At 39.3% G+C, this 23266-nt stretch overlaps 1 protein-coding gene across 1 annotated transcript in view; it reads left to right on the forward strand.

The window, feature by feature from the left end:
- Window positions 1-23266, forward strand: part of CNTNAP4 (contactin associated protein family member 4) — a 285330-nt gene that overhangs the window by 152489 nt on the left and 109575 nt on the right. Inside the window, exon 4 of the mRNA XM_066243208.1 lies at window positions 9795-9942. Coding sequence (XP_066099305.1) covers window positions 9795-9942 — 148 coding nt within the window. The remainder of the gene's footprint in view (window positions 1-9794; window positions 9943-23266) is intronic.

Below are 23266 nucleotides of genomic sequence, written 5' to 3' on the forward strand. Positions count from 1 at the left end.
ATTTGTATCCTTGTTTCTCTATAGATTATTTATTTTTCTCTGGCTTCTATCAAAATGTTCTATTTATCTTTGGTTTTCTGCAGTTTGAATATGTTATGACTCAGTCTAGCTTTTATTTTGATTTCTTGCCTGCTGTTAGTCTTCGAAATTCTTGGATCTAGTGTGATATCTGTCATTAATTTTGGGAAGCCACTGGCCATTATTACTTTAAATATTTCTTTTGTTCCAGCCTCTCTTTCTTTATCCTCTGGTATTCTGCTTCTGCACGTTATCACTTTCCCATTATTCCATAGTACTGGGCTATTCCCTTCTGCTTTTTTCCTTCTTGCATTATAGTTGGGGAAGTTTGTGCTTTCTTATTCTCAGCCTCACTAATTCTTTCCTTGCTGTGTTGAGTCTATTGATGTGCCCATCAAAGATTTTCACTACTTCTGTCACAGTGTTTTGATTTCTAGTATTTCCCCATGGTTCTCTCTGAGATTTTTCTTCCCTCTGTTTACATTGCCCATCTGTTCTTGCATGTTGTCCACTTTTCCCTTTAGAGCCCTTAGCATATCAATCACAGTTGTGTTAAATTCATACTCTGATCATTCTAACATTGGTGACATATGGGAGTCTGGTTTTAGTGATTGTTTTGTCTCTGCAGACTAAATTTTTTCTTGCCTTTTGGCATACCTTACAATTTTTTTGTTGTTGTTGTTGCTGTTGTTTTTAAAATCAGGACACGTTGCGTCTAGTAACAGGAAGGGAGGTAAATGTGTCTTTCATGAGAGGATTTATATTAATATGATTAGGAATTGGGCTGTATTTAATGTCTCCTGTGGGTGCCATAGGTCCCACAGGCTTCACATTCACATACCCTTGTTCAGTCTTTCCTCTTGACTTGGGCAACTTCTTCAGAGACTGTCTGGGTTTTGTAATTCTTTCAGTTATTGTATAAGAGTCTTGTTGGTGTGGTGGTGTGATGTAAGGCAGTGGTCCCCAACCCCTGGGCTGCAGACCGGTACCGGTCCGTGGGCCATTTGGTACTGGTCCACAGAGAAAGAATAAATAACTTACATTATTTCCATTTTATTTATACTTAAGTCTGAACAATGTTTTATTTTTTTAAAAATGACCAGATTCCCTCTGTTACATCCATCTAAGACTCACTCTTAACGCTTGTCTCGGTCACATGATACATTTATCTGTCCCACCCTAAAGGCCGGTCCATGAAAATATTTTCTGACATTAAACCAGTCCGTGGCCCAAAAAAGGTTGGGGACCACTGATGTAAGGGAATGAGAGCATTCTATTATAGTCTGATTAAATGTCGTCTTTAGTGATCCTCTGTCTTGGAACTATGACCTTTACTAGTGTTTCTCTGGTGGTTAGTCCCCCTTCCATGGCCCCTTATTTCTTTTCCTGGCTGCTGAGTTTCCAATTTATATCCTTGAAAACCAGACTCCTGCTGATAGACTTTTTCTCTTTAACAGGAGGACTAGGAAAACCAGGGTGGGAGGAATCTCCTTTTGTAATTAGGATAAGGCTCTGGCAAAGCCTTTTTCCTTGGAGAGCACTTTAGGCATATTTCACAATGATTATCTTCTCCCCTCCCTGCCAGAGCCAGGAGGAGGTTTTTCCTGATCTTTAAGAGAGCATGGAAGGGTTCCTGAAGGAAAGGCGTGCAGAAGTGTGGGGACCTCAAAGACTGTGGTCCTTGGGAGTTTCTCATTCTCATGCTAGTCCATACTCAGCCTCCATCAAAACTACCATGTAAGTGTTCTTACCAGTTTGTGGCACCGTATTTCAGGGTGGTGGTTTGCCATGTGCATTAGTCAGCTCAGGTTGTTATTAAAAAATACCAGAGTCTGAGTGGCTTAAACAACAGACATTTATTTCTGCTGGTTCTGGAGATCGAGAAGTCCAAAATGAACCTACTGACTGATTTGGTTCCTGGCGAGGCCCACTTCCTGGCTTGCAGACATTAGCCCTCTTGCCGTGTTCTCACCTGGCAAGTGAGAGAGAGCTCTGTTTCTCTACTTATAAGGACACTAAACTCATTATGGGACTCCGCCCTCATGACTTCATCTAAACCTCATTGCCTCTCAAAGACTCCATCTCTAAATATATGTTGGTGTTTAAGGCATCCAGATGTGAATTTTGAGGGGACACAGTTTACTCCATAGCACCATGTAACTTCAGTTTTCTGACATTGCTAAGAACAGTCGCTGGTTTTCAGTTTGTCCACCTTTCTTATTATATACAGTAGAGTAATAATTTCCAAGGTCTTTAAACACAGCTGATACATTTCGTATTTACGTGTGTGTGTGTGTGTGTGTGTGTGTGTATTTTCAAGACTGTAAAGATCCCTTTAAGAACATTTTTGCTGCTGTTATATTATTTTCCTTTGGGTATAGGACATTATATATGAAAAATTATGCAGATAATTTAGAATCTAGACAGTTTTCTTTCTACAGAGTGTAATTACATTTGCTTCTGCAGACAGCAAGGAGCAGTAGACATCACTGATTATCTTAATATAATTTCACCAATTGAGAGGATCAGAAGCTGAATTTTATTTTACTTTTTATTTTATTTTTAATTGAATTTATTGGGGTGACACTGGTTCCACATAATTATACGGGTTTCAGGTGCACGTCTGCCTACACCATATTGTGTGTTCACCCCCAGGTCAAGTCTTTGTCCATCGCCACTCGCTCCCCAATACCCTCCTCCACCCCCCACACCCCCCGCAAGCACCACACAGTTGTCCGTGTCCATGAGTTTTTTTCTTTTTCTTTTTTTTATCTCGTTTTGCTCAGACCCACCAATGAAGGTGAATTTTAATGTCTGTGAGGAGTTCTCTGTCTCTGACCTATCGTTTATCCTAAGTTGTAGACCCTCAAAGTTCTGACACAGAACCTGTGGAAGCTTACAAGATATCCCATCCTTGAGGGGACAAGAACTAATATTTTTCCCCTAACGCTGTGCAGTTGTCAGAAGACCTACTTAGGTTCTCGGTGTCTCAGTCTTTCCTTTCCAGGGCTCCGTCAGTCACCTGTCGGGAGAAACAGGCCTCAGAGAGCTTTGTCTCCCAGCTCTTACACACTTGAGCGTCTCCCTGTCGTCCGGCACCTCATTCCCGTGTCTCCTGTGGTCCAGCTTGTCTAACAGGATGGTCCCTCAGAGTTCAGTAATCTGCCACAACCATAATGTGACTTTTTAGTTAAAAGTTATTTTCCATAGTGTATATGTGCCACATCTTCTTTATCCAGTCTTCTATTGAAGGGCTTTTTGGTTGTTTCCATGTCCTGGCCACTGTGAACAGTGCTGCAATGAACATGGGGCTGCATGTGTCTTCACGTATCAATGTTTCTGAGGTTTTGGGGTATATACCCAGTAGAGGGATTGCTGGGTCATAAGGTAGTTCTATTTGCAGTTTTTTGAGGAACCACCATACTTTCCTCCATAATGGTTGTACTACTTTACACACATACACTATGGAATACTACTCAGCCATAAGAAATGATGACATCAGATCATTTACAGCAAAATGGTGGGATCTTGATAACATTATAAGGAGTGAAATAAGTAAATCAGAAAAAAACAAGAACTACATGATTCCATACATTGGTGGAACATAAAAATGAGACTAAGAGACATGGACAAGAGTGTGGTGGTTACCAGGGGTGGGGGGAGGGAGGACATGGGAGGGAGGGAGGGAGAGAGTTAGGGGGAGGGGGAGGGGCACAGAGAACTAGATAGAGGGTGGCGGAGGACAATCTGACTTTGGGCGAGGGGTACGCAACATAATTTAATGACAAAATAACCTAGACATGTTTTCTTTGAATATATGTACCCTGATTTATTAATGTCATCCCATTACCATTAATAAAAATTTATTTAAAAAAAAAAGTTATTTTCCATCTCAATAAAGTTTCAGTCTCCTATAAAGTTGTACATATATTATCCTAATATAAGTTTAAGCTTAATGGCCTGTCCATGTATCTTCCATAAAACAATTTATTGTTGTGTCTCAGCAATAGTTACAGACTGCAGTGTATGATGTGTGCTTTTTCTCTCTTGCCATTTGATCTTTTGATCTTTCTGTCTTAAAGAATTCAAACCCTTCTGTGGGAAAAGGGCCTAAACAGTATATTTTATAACTTTGTGTCTCCCCAGATTATAACCTAATGGCTGACACATGTGGCTTCACTGAAATATTGTTAGTAATTATGTATCCCTTTACATAAATATTTTAAGGATACTGAATATTTTCTAAGGGATTGTAGAAACTTATTTTATATTAATAAAATTCTGTTCTCATTTTGAAAATTGAAATTTATTATACACACGGAACAAAATAACTTTCTAATTTGATTTTTATACTCTTACTGCTGTTTCTCTATTACAGGAAATAATTATATTCAAACTTACAAGATCAATCAATTTTTGTAGATATAGTTACAATGTCTTGTTCACCATATGTTTAAAAGTTATTCTTATCTGGCTTTATGTTGGCAAGTTTTCCACTTTTCAGTGTTTTTTTTTTTTCTTTTTTCTTTTCTTTTGCACTTTTTTAGACCAGACAATCTCTGGGGAAGCACACTTGGTAAATATTTATAACTAACATCACAAAGAGCTCATTTTCATTAAAGAGCATGTTGTTATGATGTATTTAGTGTCAGCATGTCAGCTGACAGTGTCAAAATGAGTTGTACTTGGAAATAGGTCACCTGTAAGTCAGATAAGTTGTAATTCTCATGATAAGAGAGGTCAGGGGATTTTCATGTTTGTCTTGTTTGTTGTGTAGAATTTCTACTAGTGTTGCTGTTTATTTTGGTTGGAGCTGGACCAAATGTTATATAATTACTGAGTTTCCTCTATAAGCACTTGTAACTGGTCCTATGTTTTTGACTTCTAACAGCAATATTTTGGACTTATAGATGGCCATATGGGTCTTTCTCTTAATGCCTCGTGGCTTTTTTAGATGACCTGCTCAATGAATATTTGAAAAACAAATAAATGCTATTATACTTCTTCATAAACTTTATAATCATTATGGAAATACTTAAAATCCTATGAAAAACTTTAATTCATTAACCTCATAAATTTTCTTAGTTATAATACATTTCCAAATTATCTATCAACACCTAATTTAAGTTTGAAAATCATCAAGTCTCAAAGAACAGAAAATTCCAAGTAAGGCATTTTGATTTTTATCACATAAAACATATTACCTTAATTTTACTTACTGATATTTCATATATTTGATGATGTAATGGCATATTCCTATACAGTTTGTATCTATTAGGAGGTTATCATGTATAAGCAAAAGTCCTATTGATTATTGAACATTTGCCTTTTATTCTCATTCTACTCCAATGATTTTGAGAAAATGCAAAGTTTAATAGAACATTCTTTTTCTCTATAAAAGTCAACTGGTGGAATTGTGTCCCAGTTCAGCAATAATTTAAGTTGCATTACTGTCAAATGCGTCAAAGATTTTAAATATAAATTATGAGAAACATGAAGAAAGCCTCAAATAAAATACCAAGTTTCCTCTAGGGTGAGTTGTTCACTTTCATATTCTGTTAGAATGAGGCCTTTTTATGGCTTAGCTAAATTATGGGCTTTGGAGCGGGGGGGGGGGGGGAGTCTGGAATTAAATCCTTACTCTGCCATGTTCTAGCTTTGTGGCTTTAGGCTCATAACCTCTATAATTTTCATTACCCTCAGTTTTAAAGTGGGTAGAAAATGACTACTTCATAGGGTTGAAGCGAATATTAAAACTACATAATGTATATCTGCTGTGTTTGACGCTAAGGCACAGACTTTGCTTTGAAGATATTTAGATCAGTGACACAGAATGGTTGCTACTTATTTCTCTCTGCAAGTCAGCCCTAGTGAACTCTTCTAAAATCTTCTTCCGCCTCTGAAGAATTTTGAGATAATGCAGGGTGGGAAAAAGAGCACAGGTTATCCACAAGTCAGAAGAGTTTTTGAAAGTACAAATTAGCTTGGCATACATTAGAATTGAAGAGCCCACCCACAGGCTCAGTGCAAGAGGTGCAGGATCAAGAAATCTGCATTTCTAAACCCACCTCGGTGATTCTGACATACAAGGGAAGACACATTCACGCAATAAAAACCTTGAGAGCTAAATTCGTGATTTCTTTTATGAATTGTGACGGCATGAAAATCCTTATAGCAAATTGAGGACTGTCTCCTAGGCAAAGGGCAGGCATCTGAAACTTGATAATGTGCATAGGACTTTTTCACTTTTAGGACAACAAAACATCAATCCCATGCCTCCTCACAGACATTCTGAGAAAACGGCCATTAAACATTGGATTCCATAGGGGGGAATCTTTGTTGTATTATGTATCGAGAAAACTTCAACACATGGAGCAAAACAATACAAATATTATTGTTCAGTTAAATATACAGGGGTTGGTAGAAGTAGGTTCACAGTTGTGAGTATGTGAAAGTGTGTATTCTTGGATTATTTATTTGTATTACAACTGTAAGCCTACTTGTGCCCAACCCTGTATTAAGAGTAACGGTGCATATTTTCCCAATGATGTTGGGCTTAGGAAGTTTAAGGTACCCAGAGCACTACGAAATGTTTCTGCCTGCTCTGTCACTATATGTTTTTCATGTCTGCATCTTACTTGACTTTGCTAATTATTACAAAAGTAATACATGCTCATCAGCAAATGTACTATAGATATGACTGAAACATGCTAAGTAAAAACCCCACATCCCCCACTTCACAATGTTCCTCTACCTTTGTAAGAAAAAGCTGCTTAAAATTTTGAGTGTGTCAAGATATTTTTATTACCTACACAAACTAGGTATCTTATATTTCTTCTTTATGTTCTCAAAATTGAAATAACTCAGAATCGATCGGGGAAATGGGAAAGGCTGCCATTTCTAGTCCTCCCTATTCTAGCCTATTGCTACTGTCACAGTGATTCTTCTCTCCTTTCCCCTTAAGATGCTGTGATCAACGTAGTGGCATCTATCTAAATCTATGAAGTTACATTAATTTTGAAAAAATGTAAACTCTTCTGGAGCTAATTCATCATCCAGCTGTTCACTGAAAGAAATCATAATTAGGGATTATATCAGCCTGTGAGTAGCACCCAGGGAAAAAGAATCAGAGTATAATAGGGTTTGATTAGGATGGAATGTCTATAGACCAGGTTCTCAATTCTGGATGAACATTACCCTGATTTGGAAAGCCAGTAAATACATACATACTCTCTCTCTCTCTCTCTCTCTCTCTCTCTCTCTCTCTCACACACACACACACACACACACACACTCTCTCTCTCTCTCTCACACACACACACACACACTCTCTCTCTTTCTCTCTCTCTCTCTCTCTCTCACACACACACACACACACACACACACACAATGCCCAGGGTATAAAATTTGGGCCAGTGCAATAGGATGGAACTTTCTAGAAGCAGTCTGATTATCAGTGTCAAATATCTGAAGGATTAAATGATGTTAGCCTATTTATGTTCTGGGAAATACTAGCTAGAAGTGTGGATTAACTAGAAGTGTTTGACACACCTTTGATAACTCTCCTTGTGGGAGATTCAGTGCATAGTCATACCTTCCCCTTTGACATGCCCTGAGAGGTCCTATAATTGAGAAACCTATTGAGCTTTGTTTTGTTTTTAAGCCCAGCCTTTCGCAAACACACTCATACAACAAATACTTATACTGAGAACTACTTTGAGCCAAGCCATGCTCGAGGTACTGTGGATGGCAGGCAGTAAAGTTCCCTGCTTTCAAGGAGTTTTGTAGTGTGATAAGATAAACAAACAAATAATAAACAAAAAAAAGCCTCCCAAATAATGGATGATATAAAGAAAAACGAGGAGGTAAGATGTAGGAGTGTCACATATACTACTATAGAAGCTAGAACCAGCCAGGCCTGTGTTCAGTGGTAATATCATATTTTGACCAAGGCCTGAAATGACAAGAGCAGCAGCAGGTCATGCAAAGATCTTGAGGGAGGAACGTTCAGAGAGGAATGAACAGCTCTAAGAAGGACTGAGCTTGACTTGTTCAAAGAGGTCCAGTGTGACTAAAATATAATGGAGGATGTTGGCAAGGACTGTGGCTGTTTGATAAGGGGTTTGGATTTTGTTCTAAGTGGTAACAGAAGCAATGGGGTTTAATTTACCTTTAAAAAAATTTTACTGACTGCTCAGAGGGGAAGAGATTTGGGATGGTGATGGGGATGGTGCCAGGGAATAGAAGAATAAAAAAAGTGATAAAGAGGCCATTGAGGTAGTTCTGGTGAGATAATGCTTTGTTGGTCACAGCTGAGATGAGGAAGGATGCCCCAGTTTTTGATATACTGTGGAGATGTCATCACCGACTGTACCTGCTTTGTGAGCCTGAGAACTGGGTATAAGCGGGTATTGGTGGGGGTGGGGTCAGGAGGTAGAGTTGATTGACAAGGGGAATTAAATCAATTTGACTTTGTAACTCCAGACCAGTTATATTTTTATATATGAGAAAATACTTTGGTAATGCTGGTAAAGGGGTATTTGTGAAACAGAAAGAGAAGTAGGCATATGAGGAAACTCCTTGGCTGCTGGTATTCCGAATGCATTTGCCTTTGCCTTTGCCTGTGTAATGTACATGAGGTTGACCTTATTTGTTGATCCAGTCATGGTAGGAGGGTGTATCATGAGCCTGAAAAAACGTAATACTTTCATTCTTTGTTTTCTTTCTACATATGTTGATTTTTAAAGTTAAATAAAAGAAGGAGGGGAAGGAGGAAGAGGGAGAGGAGGAGGGGAGGAGGAGGAGGAGGAGGAGGAGGAGGAGGAGGAGGAGGAGGAGGAGGAGGAGAAACAAAAATATAAATTTGTTGAGAACTTCTGCTTCGTCCTAAATTTTTCCTATATGAAGCCTTATAGCAGAGAAAATGAAACCTACTTAGATGTTAGGTACTGTAATATGTTTTGCAGGTGAGCTATTATTAAGTAGATGCATCCTGATATTGTGGAGGGAACATGGCTCCTGATCTTGCTGTATAATAGTTTTACAAACTAGTAAAAACGCCAGAGTTTTTTGTTTATTTCCCTACCTTTCTGACTTTTCATTTCCCCACCTGCAATTTGATTGTGCTAGTTTAGAATCATTCTCAAGGTCTTTCTAGCTTTCAAATTCTAGAGTCTAAGTCTAATTACAGGTCTTCCCAAATTATTATTACTTCCAATCTCCCTTAACAGTTTTTAATGTGTTTATCCAGCAGTATGGTGAAGTTTAACAACCTGATATTAGAGTGAAGTTCTGACTTGAATGTTGGGCGATCCATTTATTTATGTTAATGTTGTAAGATGAGAAAGCGAAACAAGAGAGACATGTCATAACCTTGCTCATTCATCAGTGATGTGCACAGCTTCTTGGCTGGTCGTGTTTATTGAATATTGAAAGAAGATTTTTCTCGAGTTTTTCTGCTTTTCACAATGTTTTAAGTTTAATCTGCACATTATAGAAACAAACTTTATTGAGGGCATTGTAGTTAAAAGCTGGCTTAATGGGGATGGTGGAATTTAAACTACTCTGAATATAAAGAACCGCTTAGTCAATAGTAACCTCTGTGGATGGGGAGACATTATGACATAACTGTTAACATGATTTTCTTAAAGAAATTAGCCATCCTTATAGTAAAAAAGCAAACCAGACATTCCCCGTCGACATTCAGGTGACTAGGTGATAAGATGAAATGGATAGACTCGGGGTGCAATGATTTTCTCCTTTCCCTTTGCTTTTAGGGGTTTTCAGGAAATGCAAACGCAGACAGTGTTGTGTACTACCGGCTCCAGCCTTCCATCAAAGCCAGGTTTCTGCGCTTCATCCCTTTAGAGTGGAGCCCCAAGGGCAGGATTGGAATGCGAATCGAGGTGTTCGGATGTGCATACCGTAAGTGTTTGTTTATCCAGTACACTCAAGGAAATATCAGAAGAGGTGTTTTAAAAGCCAAACTCCATGCAGAAATAGACTTTATAGGTATGTCAAGAGAGAGAGAGAGAGAGAGAGAGAGAGAGAGAGAAAGGAATGACTTCTGTGGAAAGTTTTTGTGTGTCCATTCATGCCAGTTAGGCTTTTATATTTTAAATCGGAAATGGAAGCATTTTATAGCTAGAAAAATTGATACAGAGATAGATACAGATACATGTTTGTAGATATATGTGAATCCATTTATCCAAATCTAATATTATTGACTAGATCCTAACTTTTACATATTAGAGCTCCTTCCCCAATGGAATATATTTGGATTTTTTTATTGAACTGATTGGGGTAATACTGGCTCACAAAACGATACAGGTTTCAAATGTACAACTCAACAGACCACCATCTGCTCACTGCATCGTGTGCCCTCCGCCTTTAACAACGCCTTTTTCTGTCCCCATTCCTCCCCTCCCATTTGGGCACCTGGAATTTCATAAAAGAGACAGTGTTTTAACATATCCAGTCATCTTGAGGAGATGAAAGAATGTTCTTTTCGCTAGCCTAAAAATATATATAATGCACCATGCAACTCACTTATGCTGTGCCTTCAGCATGAGTTCATAGAAAAGGTAAAGACCTCTACCAGAATAGAATTTGTGTTTGAAATACTTTCACATAAAAACAAAGATAGAAACCACAGAGTTCACTTAGTCCCCTCCTAATGAAGCATTTTGATTATATCTCTTTGTGGGGCAGGGACCTCAGAGTTATTGATAGCTCACCTCAGGCCTCCCCATCCTGTTAGATGCCCTTTTATTATAGAACAACGAGTTGGTTAATATGATCTACAGTCACCAGGTGAGCAGTCTGAGGTTTGGACTGAGGTCAATAATTTGGCCAGTATCTCACAACTGGTACACAGAAGAATCCAGAAAAGAATCCGGGACTATTCAGTTCCACTATCATTATTCCTCTAGTAAACCTTTATAATTATTATTTTTTTAGCCACTAAATTTTTCTGCACAGTATTTTGTCACGTTGTGGTGTAATTTAGGTTCTGGTTCACTTTATTTGCATGTGAGGAAGGCATGTCATAGACCAGCAACTTGTCAAGTTGTCCAACCCGTGTTGGCCAAGAGCCCGCGTACAGATTGCATGGGTCTGCTGCGTGCTCAGTGGAGTCCTGTGCCCACCGCTACCGTCAAGAGCTCTGTGCCTGCCAGGGCCTGCAGGGTGTCATCATAGTATTGACATCAAGAGTAATAATAAGTCTAGCAATAATACTATGAATAGTATTAATTTTTATTGTTCTAAAAATAGCTACTTTTTTGTATGTGCTTCTTATATATCTGCACTATATTAAGCAGTTAGTTCATGATTCCAATAAAAGTCCAGATAAGTGTCATTAGATAACTGCTCCCTTCCCCCACTTTGCGAATGAGGAAATGAACACGAGAGGGGACAATGTGCTGAAACTGCACAGGCAGGAAGGGGCGGAGCCTGCAGGACCCCAGATGGGAGCCCTGTGCTCCTGTTCCCTCCAGCTGTGGAGCCACAGCAGCGGGCCTTGGGCAGCTCGCTGCTTACCACCTGCCCAACTCAACTGCCGGTTTTCTTGGCTTCAGCAGTTCAGCCTAGCTGCTCCTGTTACATGTTAGTTCCTTTCTTCACGATTGTCACACATGAACGAAATCATCCTGAAAAAAAGTCCCACCCAAATGTCGATTCTGGAGCACAGAACCCTGTCTGTGTTACTTGTCTTTGGATCACGGAGTTTCGCATAGCCCGTGCCACATGATGGCCAGTTTGCAAAACAAACTTCTGAATGCTTCCTCGTTATAGTTACTTTCTCTACTTCTTCAGAGCATCTATCTTGCGGAATATTTATTTATCTAGTGTAATAACAGCTAACAGTAATGGTGCACTTACTCTTGTGTCAGATACAGTTTTTATAGACATTCCAATTTAATCCACAAAAAGTCACCTAATAGAGTCTTAGAAATGCTAAGCAATTTTCCCAGTAGCACACACCCTTAATACATGTTCAGCCTCAGATGTAAATTCATCATTTGTTTAACAAGACTGTTGATGGTTATTTTAAAACTGAAGCAGCACTCACAGGTCCCTGTGGAAATAACTGCTGAGGGCCAGGTCCCTTTGAGTTTCCTGTGGTCACGTGCTTACTGATAACTCCTCCCTCCCCCCACTTTTATTGATCTGAGACCCCGCGGAACGTTCTTTTCACCGTGACTTCATTTGCTGACTCCTGCAGTGAGCACAATGTCCATGTCCTTTGTCAGCCTTCCTCTGTCATTGACCCACCGCTGAAGTAGCGGTACTGGGGCCAGCATGACTTCACCACAGACACATACGGTAAAATGATTTGATAGGATTCAATGTAAAGTGACTGTTGTATTTTGGGTAAAAGAGAAAAGGTAATAAACAATGGGAGAATACTCTCAGAGATTACCTAAAATAACCACAAAATAGGTTGGGTGTCAGTGGCTTTATGGGATTGTATTTGATTCTCCTTCCTCAATTACACCATAGTCACACTTACTCAGAGTATCAGGCTTACAGAATATTAATTTACCAAAACATGACACTATACAAACACCATTTATTAAACAGTTACTATGTGTCAGATACTGTTCCCTCTAACAACGCGGTGAGGTAGAGAGTGAAGATTGTCACCATCTTAGGCAGGAGTAAGAGGAGGCAGGCAGAGTGCTGGCACAGTGAGGGCGGGGGTGTGCTCTGGGTTGCCTGGTGCAGAAACAGGTGGGACCACTGTGTCCCCTTCCCTGAGGAAGAGGTGCAGGTGCTGTTAGCTCAGGAGCACAGTGCAGGACTTTGTCTGCAATAGTCCACATCTGGGATCAGGCTGGATCTTCTCCAGATGTGTAAGGCAATTCCTATGAAAAGAAATGTGGTGTTGGGAGGCGGGCAGGGTCTTTCTCGTGGATCAGGGATTGGGGGCCATGCTGGCAAGTCAGTGAGCCTCTTATGAGTGTGACGAAGGCCTGGGGGTGGCACACAGGCCTCCAGTCCGCATTCACGTCTGCTGATGTGGGGACGAGTGGATAAATAAAGATCCTGTCCCGGATGCATAGCCTGTGTCAGAGCTAGGATATAAATCAAATCCTTCACTTTTAAAGCCAGTGCTCTTGATGACTAGATGAATCATACATGCATTTACCTTTTCAGTATTTTTTGTCACTTGCTGAAAAAAGAACTCTCCTAGGTATTAAGTATAGGGAGAAATTCTAAAATAATATATTTTTAATAATATGGGAATTATTATATGTAATATCTTTGCTTTCTTTTTTTTTTTTTTTTTATAATTTTATTTTTTTAATGGGGTGACATCAATAAATCAGGATACATATATTCAAAGATAACAAGTCCAGGTTATCTTGTCGTTCAATTATGTTGCATACCCACCACCCAAAGTCAGATTGTCCTCTGTCACCTTCTATCTTGTTTTCTTTGTGCCCCTCCCACCCCCTATCCCTCTCCCATTCCCCCCTCCCCCCCGTAACCACCACACTCTTATCAATGTCTCTTAGTTTCACTATTATGTCCCACCTACGTATGGAATAATACAGTTCCTGTTTTTTTCTGATTTACTTATTTCGCTTCGTATCATGTTATCAAGATCCCACCATTTTGCTGTAAATGTTCCGATGTCATCATTTCTTATGGCTGAGTAGTATTCCATAGTGTATATGTGCCACATCTTCTTTATCCAGTCATCTATTGATGGGCTTTTTGGTTGTTTCCATGTCCTGGCCACTGTGAACAATGCTGCAATAAACATGGGGCTGCATGTGTCTTTACGTATCAATGTTTCTGAGTTTTGGGGATATATACCCAGTAGAGGGATTGCTGGGTCATAAGGTAGTTCTATTTTCAGTTTTTTGAGGAACCACCATACTTTCTTCCATAATGGTTGTACTACTTTACATTCCCACCAACAGTGTATGAGGGTTCCTTTTTCTCCACAGCCTCTCCAACATTTGCTATTACCTGACTTGCTAATAACAGCTAATCGAACAGGTGTGAGGTGGTATCTCATTGCCGTTTTGATTTGCATTTCTCTAATAGCTAAAGAAGATGAGCATCTTTTCATATATCTGTTGGCCATTTGTATTTCTTCCTGGGAGAAGTGTCTATTCATATCCTCTTCCCATTTTTTTATTGGATTGTTTGTTTGTTTGTTGTTGAGTTTTATGAGTTCTTTGTATATTTTGGATATTAGGCCCTTATCTGAGCTGTTGTTTGAAAATATCATTTCCCATTTAGTTGGCTTTCTGTTTATTTTGTTATCAGTTTCCCTTGCTGAGCAAAAACTTCTTAGTCTGATGTAGTCCCATTCATTAATTTTTGCCTTCACTTCTCTTGCCATTGGAGTCAAATTCATAAAATGCTCTTTAAAACCCAGGTCCATGAGTTGAGTACCTATGTCTTCTTCTATGTACTTAATTGTTTCAGGTCTTATGTTTAGATCTTTGATCCATTTTGAGTTAATTTTTGTACAGGGGGAGAGACTGTAGTCCAGTTTCATTCTTTTGCATGTGGCTTTCCAGTTTTCCCAGCACCATTTATTGAAGAGGCTTTCTTTTCTCCATTGTGTGTTGTTGGCCCCTTTATCAAAAATTATTTGACTATATATATGTGGTTTTATTTCTGGACTTTCTATTCTGTTCCATTGGTCTGAGTGTCTATTTTTCTGCCAATACCATGCTGTTTTGATTGTCGTGGCCCTATAATAGAGTTTGAAGTCAGGTATTGTTATGCCCCCAGCTTCATTCTTTTTCTTTAGGATTGCTTTGGCTATTCGGGGTTTTTTATAGTTCCATATAAATCTGATGATTTTTTGCTCTATTTCTTTAAAAAATGTCATTGGAATTTTGATGGGAATTGCATTAAATTTGTATATTGCTTTGGGTAATATAGCCATCTTGATTATATTTATTCTTCCTAGCCAAGAACATATCTTTGCTTTCTAATGCTAGATTTGTCAATACAACTCTTTCACTCTGCACAGCAAAATACAAACACAACATTATCTAAATTGTGACAAAGTTACAAAACTCCAAACAGAAAATTGATAGTACTGGCTATACAATAAAAGCCAAAAAAGCAATGTACATGCTGTTAAGGTAACCCACAAGACCAGCGTGAACAAGAGCCAGGACAGGAGCTCATGATAACCCCACAGCACCGGCTGTTAGCTTGCTCACTGATAGGGGTGTGTGTGTATGTGTATGCCTTTCATGTAAAAACAGAAACATTTATGGCAACTAGCATTGGTGTTTGATCATTAGGTCAGAAGAAGCAATGTTATAAAAATTGTACAAACTCAGTGCAAATTATTGTAGCCTGAGTGTATTTAGGGTGCGAGGAATAAGTGATTAAAAATTTGAGATTAGAACAAGAAAAATGAGAGCAATAGGTTTTGAAGCTAAGGTGTAGGTATTTCACATGGGAGTCTGGGTGGGTAGTCCAAATAGGAGAAGGGATGTACCGCGGTTGAGTCCAGGAGCTAAGACTGCTCGGAGGATCAGTTTGTATTTGAGAATGGTCATTCAGACTGAAATGACAGGTACATATTGGAGGCAGCAGCTCAATTAGGAGACTTCTGAACTCACTATTGAAGTGACAATAGGGGACTGGCATTCAGGAGAGAGGGTTCTCTTAACCGGCACCAGATTCAAACTATACTGAGGATATCAAATCAAGAAAGCTCAGTGATTGTATGTGAGGGACACTGGTTATCAGATTTGAAGAACTATGTGGAAGGTGGTGCCATTTACTAGGAGTGAGCACTGGAGAAAAAATGAGTTTCAGAAGAGCACAGGAGACACAATTAATTCCATTGTTGACGCAATTGAATTCAAGTGCCTGTGAAATTGGAAGGTGGGAACTCTAAACCCTCTCGGTTGAAGATATGTAATTGAAATCTATATAAATATCATTTTGTTATTAAATCATAACATTTCCGCTTATTGCATTACTGTTAATGAAATTATGAAGTGCTCTGTTTGAACAGCTATTCATTCCTATCGTATTTAAAGCAGGTTCTTGATACTGCTTTTCAAATAGGTAGTGTGCATTTTTATGTCAGGCTCCCCTTGTGCCTAATATGTGTCTTTGCTGGAGTTGTAGATGCAAACTGGCCCTTGGACCAGTGCAGGGAACGTGGCTATTGTGAGAACCACACACACTTTTATATCCTCTATCCCAATGAGTTAGAGCAGTAACTTGTTATGAAGGAGCATCAAGTAAATGGAAAATCCATATCAAAGAACGTGTTCTACTTTTATGTCAGTAAATGTAAAGCTGTTCCCTGAGTAATGAGAGAAGTAGAAGCTGAATTTTATGGGTTCAAAGGAAAAGCATAAATTTCAGTTGTCTGGACCATAGCAGCTCTGAACATGTTTACAGATCTAGACAAGAGATGTAGGTAAGGAAATAACTTGTGGAAGAAAGAGAAAGAAGATATGTGGAGATAAAGAAATATTTACTACTCTACTAAATGTCCAAAAGGAAAGTAAGCAGCGGTAAACAAAGGCAGGGAAAAGCCAATAACCAGGTGAAAGTGAGTGTGTTGGAGATGTCCGTGGGAAGTGACGATTAAACCACAGGAGATAGTGTTCTTTAATTAGGGATGAAATGCTGAGACAATTGCCCTTAGTAAATTCCAAGTTCCATCCCTCTAGTTCTTATGTAATCATCCTCATTTTGCATCCCATGATCTTCCCTTCCTTGTGTTCCACAGAATAAGGACTTCACTGCCCGGCCACACTGAGCTCAATTCCATTTCTTTCACATGCCATGATTTTATGGTTTTCCTAGACGTCAGATCTTTGCCTTATGCCTAGAGTGGTTGCCACACATCAGCTTTCATTGCTCTACCTAGAGCATCCTTTTACTCATCACCTTTTCGCAGCATAGAAACCACTGTTTCTGACAGCGGCTCTGATACTTCACATTTAGATCAAAGGACATTTCCACCTGCTCCTGGAACAGTCTCCTCCCACTCATGTCATGCTCACCTTACACTCTGTTATGATTGGATGCTCCTTTGGTGTTGTCTCCTGCGCAGATGAATGAATGAAATGAGGTGGCTTGGGGGTCCTCAGGAAGGCGTTTCCTATCATCCCAGGAGTGTATCCGCCTGGTAAAGACCAGGCACTGAACCTTGGGAGAACCAAGGGAGAAGATTGGAAGAGAAGAAACATATAGAAGTGTTAAACTGAGTTTATTTGCTTAAATGCAGACTGTTTAAGAGGAAATTATGGATTCTAGTTAATAAATGGCACATACACCAATAATTACAAAACTTGCGTTAACTTCTTAAGTTTTCCTTTAAAATAAGAATGTGCATTTTATAATGTAAAAAAATATTGAAGTTGAGACCGTTTACATCAGTAGATTTCAGTCTAGAGAACATATTAACAAGAAATGCAAGGAACTGGCATGAGAAATAAACACATTCACCTGAAAAGAAACCCTGAGAGAACTAGGGAACAATGCTGTTGTCTTTTTGGGATGCTAATCTCTCATACCACGTGTCTGGTTAGGGGAAAAAAGAGAGAGTGTTAAATGTGTTAGATTCACTCTAAAGAAGAGTTATAATTAAATTCAATACCAATTTACTAAGCTACTTTCACAAGGTAACTGCTAAATCTTGATCCTGGTGAAGTAAATACAGTCCTTGCTCTCACACTGTTTATCAGGTAGCTGAGAGATCACGTTTTATGTCAAAGTTTACAACAAAAATAGATTCTGATCAGCCTAAAACAAAGAGGATCAATTCTCATTTTTGCAGAGTTTATAGACTAAAGATTGTAATTTAATGATGAGTGATGTTAAGATTAAAATAAGGTTGCCTATTTTAATACCAGAAAATAAGGAAAATATGAAAAATCCATCAGAGTATGTCAGAAGAGTCAACCTAGGAGGCTGTCACTGAGCAAAGATGGAAATATTTTAGCATCAGGAAGGATAGTACCTGCAATTCTTTTTTATAGTTTTATTTATTTATTTTTTCAGAGACAGAGAGAGACTCAGAGAGAGGGATAGACAAGGATAGACAGACAGGAAAGGAGAGAGATGAGAAGCATCAATTATTAGTTTCTCGTTGTGCATTGTAACACCTTAGTTGTTCATTGATTGCTTTCTCATATGTGCCTTGACCGCAGGCCTTCAGCAGACCAAGTAACCCCTTGCTTGAGCCAGCGACCTTAGGCTCAAGCTGGTGAGTTTTGCTCAAACCAGATGAGCCTGCACTCAAGCTGGTGACCTCGAGGTCTTGAACCTGGGTCCTCTGCATCCCAGTCTTACGCTCTATCCACTGCACCACCACCTGGTCAGGCAGTACCTGCGATTTTGAAACAATAAATATGTTTAAGTGAATGGATTCCTGATAATACTAAAAAAAAAAAATTATTGGTACCTTCTGAGAGATATTAAGGAGCCAGCTCATTATTTTGAAAACTAATAAATGAAAGGAAAACATCAATCATTTATTCTACTTTTCCTGTGTATCTATACCTCAAGGTCACCAAATAGAAGACTAGAGGGAATTTCTATTTTAAGATATATTTCAGGTAATAAGAAAGAATAATAGAATTAGTGTATGCCTACTTTGCAATCCTCAATATTAATTAATAGATCAAGTAAATTATTATGCAATTTCATAAGAAAACAATTTGTTTTTTGTATCTGTCATAGCAGAATAGCTTTTATTGGTCTGTCTTGTTGCCCATAGCAATTATAACTCCTGGATAAATATATATTTAAAAAATTGCTTCAGGGTTTTGAAGTTCAACTTGAAACCAACAGGAAGTTGAGGAGACTTGTTTTTTGTAAGAAGGAAAGCAAACTCCAGGAGATACACATTTTACTGACTTTTTCTAATAACACATCCCAGTTTGCAGGACATCATAATGCTTTCACTGGGCTGAGGAGACAGAGGTCAGGGTTCCAGGTTGCCAGAGTGGCTAGACATTTCGATTGGGATCCTAAAAAGGAGAGAGTCAGAGAGGGAGAGACTCAACTCCTGCATACAAATCCCTCTTAAATCCTTAGCTGATCTCTGAAGTGCGCATGCCCAAGATGAGACACCGAGAACCCAGGCAAAAGCAGGAGCTGGGATTAAAGTTCTAAAGAGTGAAGTTCTAAAGTCCTGCCGATGTAGAGGGACTTATTAAATGCTTTGGGCTTTTAACTGAAAAAAACAGAAAGGCCTTACCTTAGGAGTGAAGAGCACTCTTGAAGATCAGGTGTTATGTCCCAAGGCTAAGGACAAACCAAGGTAGATGTGTCCCAACAAAGCTCGGAACCAAGCTTTCACTGTGTCAAGGCGATCTGCCCGTGCTTCAACTCCCTGAGGACCTCTACCACCACCATCCATCCCTGCCCCGTCTCCCCCACCCTGTCAGCCCACCTCACCCTCGCTCCTCCCCTTGTCCTGCTTTCCTGACCCGAGACATTAACATACGTGGTTATCTACTCAGCTTAAACATCACTTCCCCAGAGACGTCATCCCTAATCGACAACCTAATTTACATCTCTCTGTTCAAATCTCTCATACAACCCTGTTGTTTTCCTTCATACTCTACTTACCACCTGTGATCATACATCTATCTATACACATGGGAGGAGTTTTCTGATGTTTTTCATTTCATTTAGATCGGAGGATCCATGAGGACAGAATGTGTTTGCTGTTGCAGCACCCACTCCAACTGTAGGCCATGGTTTAGTACCTATTGTATTTTTTGCTCCATAAGATGCACTCCCCCCCCCAAAAGTGGGGTGGAAAATGCCCATGTGTCTTATGAAGAGAAAAATACTATATTTTATTAAATATTTTAACACACCATTTGGTTCAGAATTTTTTTTTTTTTTCTCCTTAAAACCTAGGTGCATCTTTTGGTCAGGGGCATCTTATGGAGCGAAAAATACTGTATTTGTTAAATGAATGAGTTAAAAAAAAATCTGATTAGCCACAATATGAACCATAAAACTAAGAAGTATATAAAAATCATAAATTAATTATATTCATACAGTAGCAATTGATTAAAGGTTTAAATATCTCTGAGATGAACATATGAGATTTCAACATGTTTGTTATTATTATAATAATTGTTGAGGCATTTTTGATACTTCCATTTGATACTCGCAGTTTTTGTGTGTGTGTGTAGTATGAGAGGTTGGAATTATTTTCCATATATCCCAAATAAGGAAAGTGAGAATGAATAAGCATGTGACTTCTGTGATATTTATTACAAATGAATATTAGAAACAGGCCCTGGCTGGTGGCTCAGTGGATAGAGCATTGGCCCAGCATATAGATATCCTCAGTTCAATCCCCGGGCAGGGCACACAGGGGAAGCGACTATCTGCTTCTTTCCCCCTTCCTCTCCCTTTTCTCTCCCTCTTCTCCTCCCATAGCCAGTGGCTCTACTGGTCCAAGCATGTCAGCCTCAGGTACTAGAAACAGCTTGGTTGATTCACGCATCGGCCCCAGATGGGGTTGCCAGGTGGATCCCAATTGGGATACATGCAGGAGTCTGTCTCACTATCTCCCCTCCTCTCACTTAAAAAAATAATAAACAAACACAATTTACATCCTTCAGTGACACACTCAACTGTCCTTGACATAGTAAATGTTACCAATCTTAAGTCTATTTAAAAGGTTAATTTAGATTGATATTTAAGGGGCAGCGATCATGTTTATTCCTATAACCTCCTGGAGTATTGTCACTGACCTTAACTTGGTCTATTTAAAGCCATGATAGTAAAGTCACCTTTTCTCTGTGGTTATATGCAGCATTTGATCCTGTGTCTTCTTCCTTTTTATTGAATTACTTTTAGTTGTTTTAAACTTAAGAGTCCCTTAAATCATTCTGTGTTCTTTTATGCTACTATGCAAAAATAGTACAGCCTATTTCCTGTTGATTTCTCGAGTGCTTGGTCTCTTCTCTCCATCTCTTTAAAACCCAATTCAGTAATTGCAGAGCTCAAATGCCTATACATCATGCTGTTGCTTTAATATTTCACTGTGCCATAGTTTACTAGCGACTCAGTCTGATTTATGTTTCTTAGAAGTCAAAATTGGGCTTCTGTTTAGTAATTCATAGGTAGTGATTTTCAAATAAAGAAAACAGTATGATCAGTGTGTAAGGCCAACTTCATGCTTAGCCAGGAAGGGTTTGGCTCACGGCCTTCTCCAGTGTTGCAATCTTTTACTGTTTATGTTTTTGAGGGGATTCCCAAAGAATTATTAGGAGAAAACTTGTGTGTGTGTGTTTTAAGAAGTCTTTTATGACCTTTAAATAAAGTCAATTTTTTATTTTTCAATAATTTTTTTTCCAGTTTACTCATCTCATATTCCAATTTTTTTCCCCTTAAGTTTTTTAGTTAACTGATCTCTTCAATAATGTCACTATTCACAGTTTAACTCACACAATTTCTCTCTGAAGCATCTTTCAGGGACAAGTCACTACCACCTCACCATTTCCTGTAAGTGTTACCCACAGGGTAAAAACAGAAAACATATTTATTTTCCATGGTACAATTCACTTTGCTTTTTTATTTTCAGAATATGTTTCCGTCACCTTCTTGTTCTTGTCAGATAACCTTCATTCTGCCATCTGCCTCAGGATCACTGGGGAACAGAATGTTGAATTTTTTAGAGACCTCAAGAAGTTCTCCTTAGTTGAGTGTAGCATGGTGGGACCATGGAACTCAATTTAAGGAACCATGCTCTTGGCTATGACTTTCTTAGTAATCCACTTGGAGGGTGGAGAGAACGTGGTTTTTTCATGGCAACCTCGCACAATTTGAAGAGCCTCAAACTTCTGGAGCAGGGGCAGGATGCTGGGGTGAGGGACGGATGAATGCCTGGCCAGGTGAAGGTATTACAGTGGGGAGTATGTTTGCATGTGAAATGAGCAGAGGTAGAAAAACTATTCGCTGCTCGAGCAGGTAAAGCATATCTGCAATTTAGATGACATTCTCCTCTGAGGCTGAGCGGATCGACTCCTGCCCACGTTAGAAATCACTCGGGACCCAGTCCTGCTGCAGAAGCAGAGCTTCTGGGGAGGGACAAGTGCTTTGTTTTTATGCATTGCCTGTGCTCCCTGGGTGCACAGAGAACTCGCTGTGAAAATGTACTGCAGGAGGAAGCACAGAACAAACGTTGGCAGAAGCACTCTGACACAGCTCCCTGAGAGAAATTTGAATATTTTCTATTGGAAAACCCTGCCTTCCATGGAAGATTGCATTTCTGAATCACGCAAATAAAGCAGACGGTGCCTCTTTCCCGGGGTCACAGGGAGAATCTGATCTGAGAGCAGGGCCCACAGTCTTTGTGAGTCTCCTCTTGCTTTGATTCCCGCTGTAAATGAGAGGAGTTGAGGTGGAGGAATTCGCTGAGGAGGATTCAGGTCACCGCCAATTGCCATGGAAAGTGAGCTCAGGCATTCGCTGACAGGCAGAGAAAAGCCACAGAACCGCAGATGGCTCAGAAATCATTCTTGCTGCATAACCTGGCAATGACACTGATAATTGAGCCTTTCTTATGCACTTCAGAAATTCATTCCTTTTTTTAAAGAGGCCACTTAAAAACATAAGTACACGAAATAGATTTATTAAACTATTTTTTCTGTACCTCTTTCCTTGCCTCATATTCTAATAATGAATAATAGCATTAGCATTAGTAATAGCTAACCTTTATTGGATTCTAATTATGTGTTGGCAACTCTTCCAACAATTATGCAGCTATGCATTCATTCAACAGTCCCTATGAAGAGCGGGGCTATTCCCATGTTACAGATGAGGAAACGGGGGCGAAGAGGTTAAGTAACTTGCTGTGAGAGAGAAAGTAGTGCCCTGTCCCCTGCAAGTATGCTACATGTATGTCATGGGTCCATTACAGACGTGTTTGAATTAAGGATCTTGAGATAGGAAGATTATCTTGGATTCTCGGTGGGAACTGGACATCTTCACAAGAGTCCTTATAAGAGAGAGGTAAAAGGAAAAGGATCAGAGTCAGAGAAGATGTGACTGTGAAGGCAGAAATGAGAGAGAGTATGAGAACAGGGAAGATGCTGTGATACTGCTCTTGTGCGTGGAGGAAGGAGTTATGAACGTAGGGATGCGGGTGGTGGTTAGAACCTGGAGAAGGGAAAGGACGGGATTATCTTCCAGAGACTTCAAAAAAAAAAAAAATTACCCCAATCATCACTTTGATTTTAGGGCTTCTAATTTCCAAAACTGT

The sequence above is a fragment of the Saccopteryx bilineata genome, chromosome 9, assembly GCF_036850765.1.
Source record: "Saccopteryx bilineata isolate mSacBil1 chromosome 9, mSacBil1_pri_phased_curated, whole genome shotgun sequence".
Classification (NCBI taxonomy): Eukaryota; Metazoa; Chordata; class Mammalia; order Chiroptera; family Emballonuridae; genus Saccopteryx; species Saccopteryx bilineata.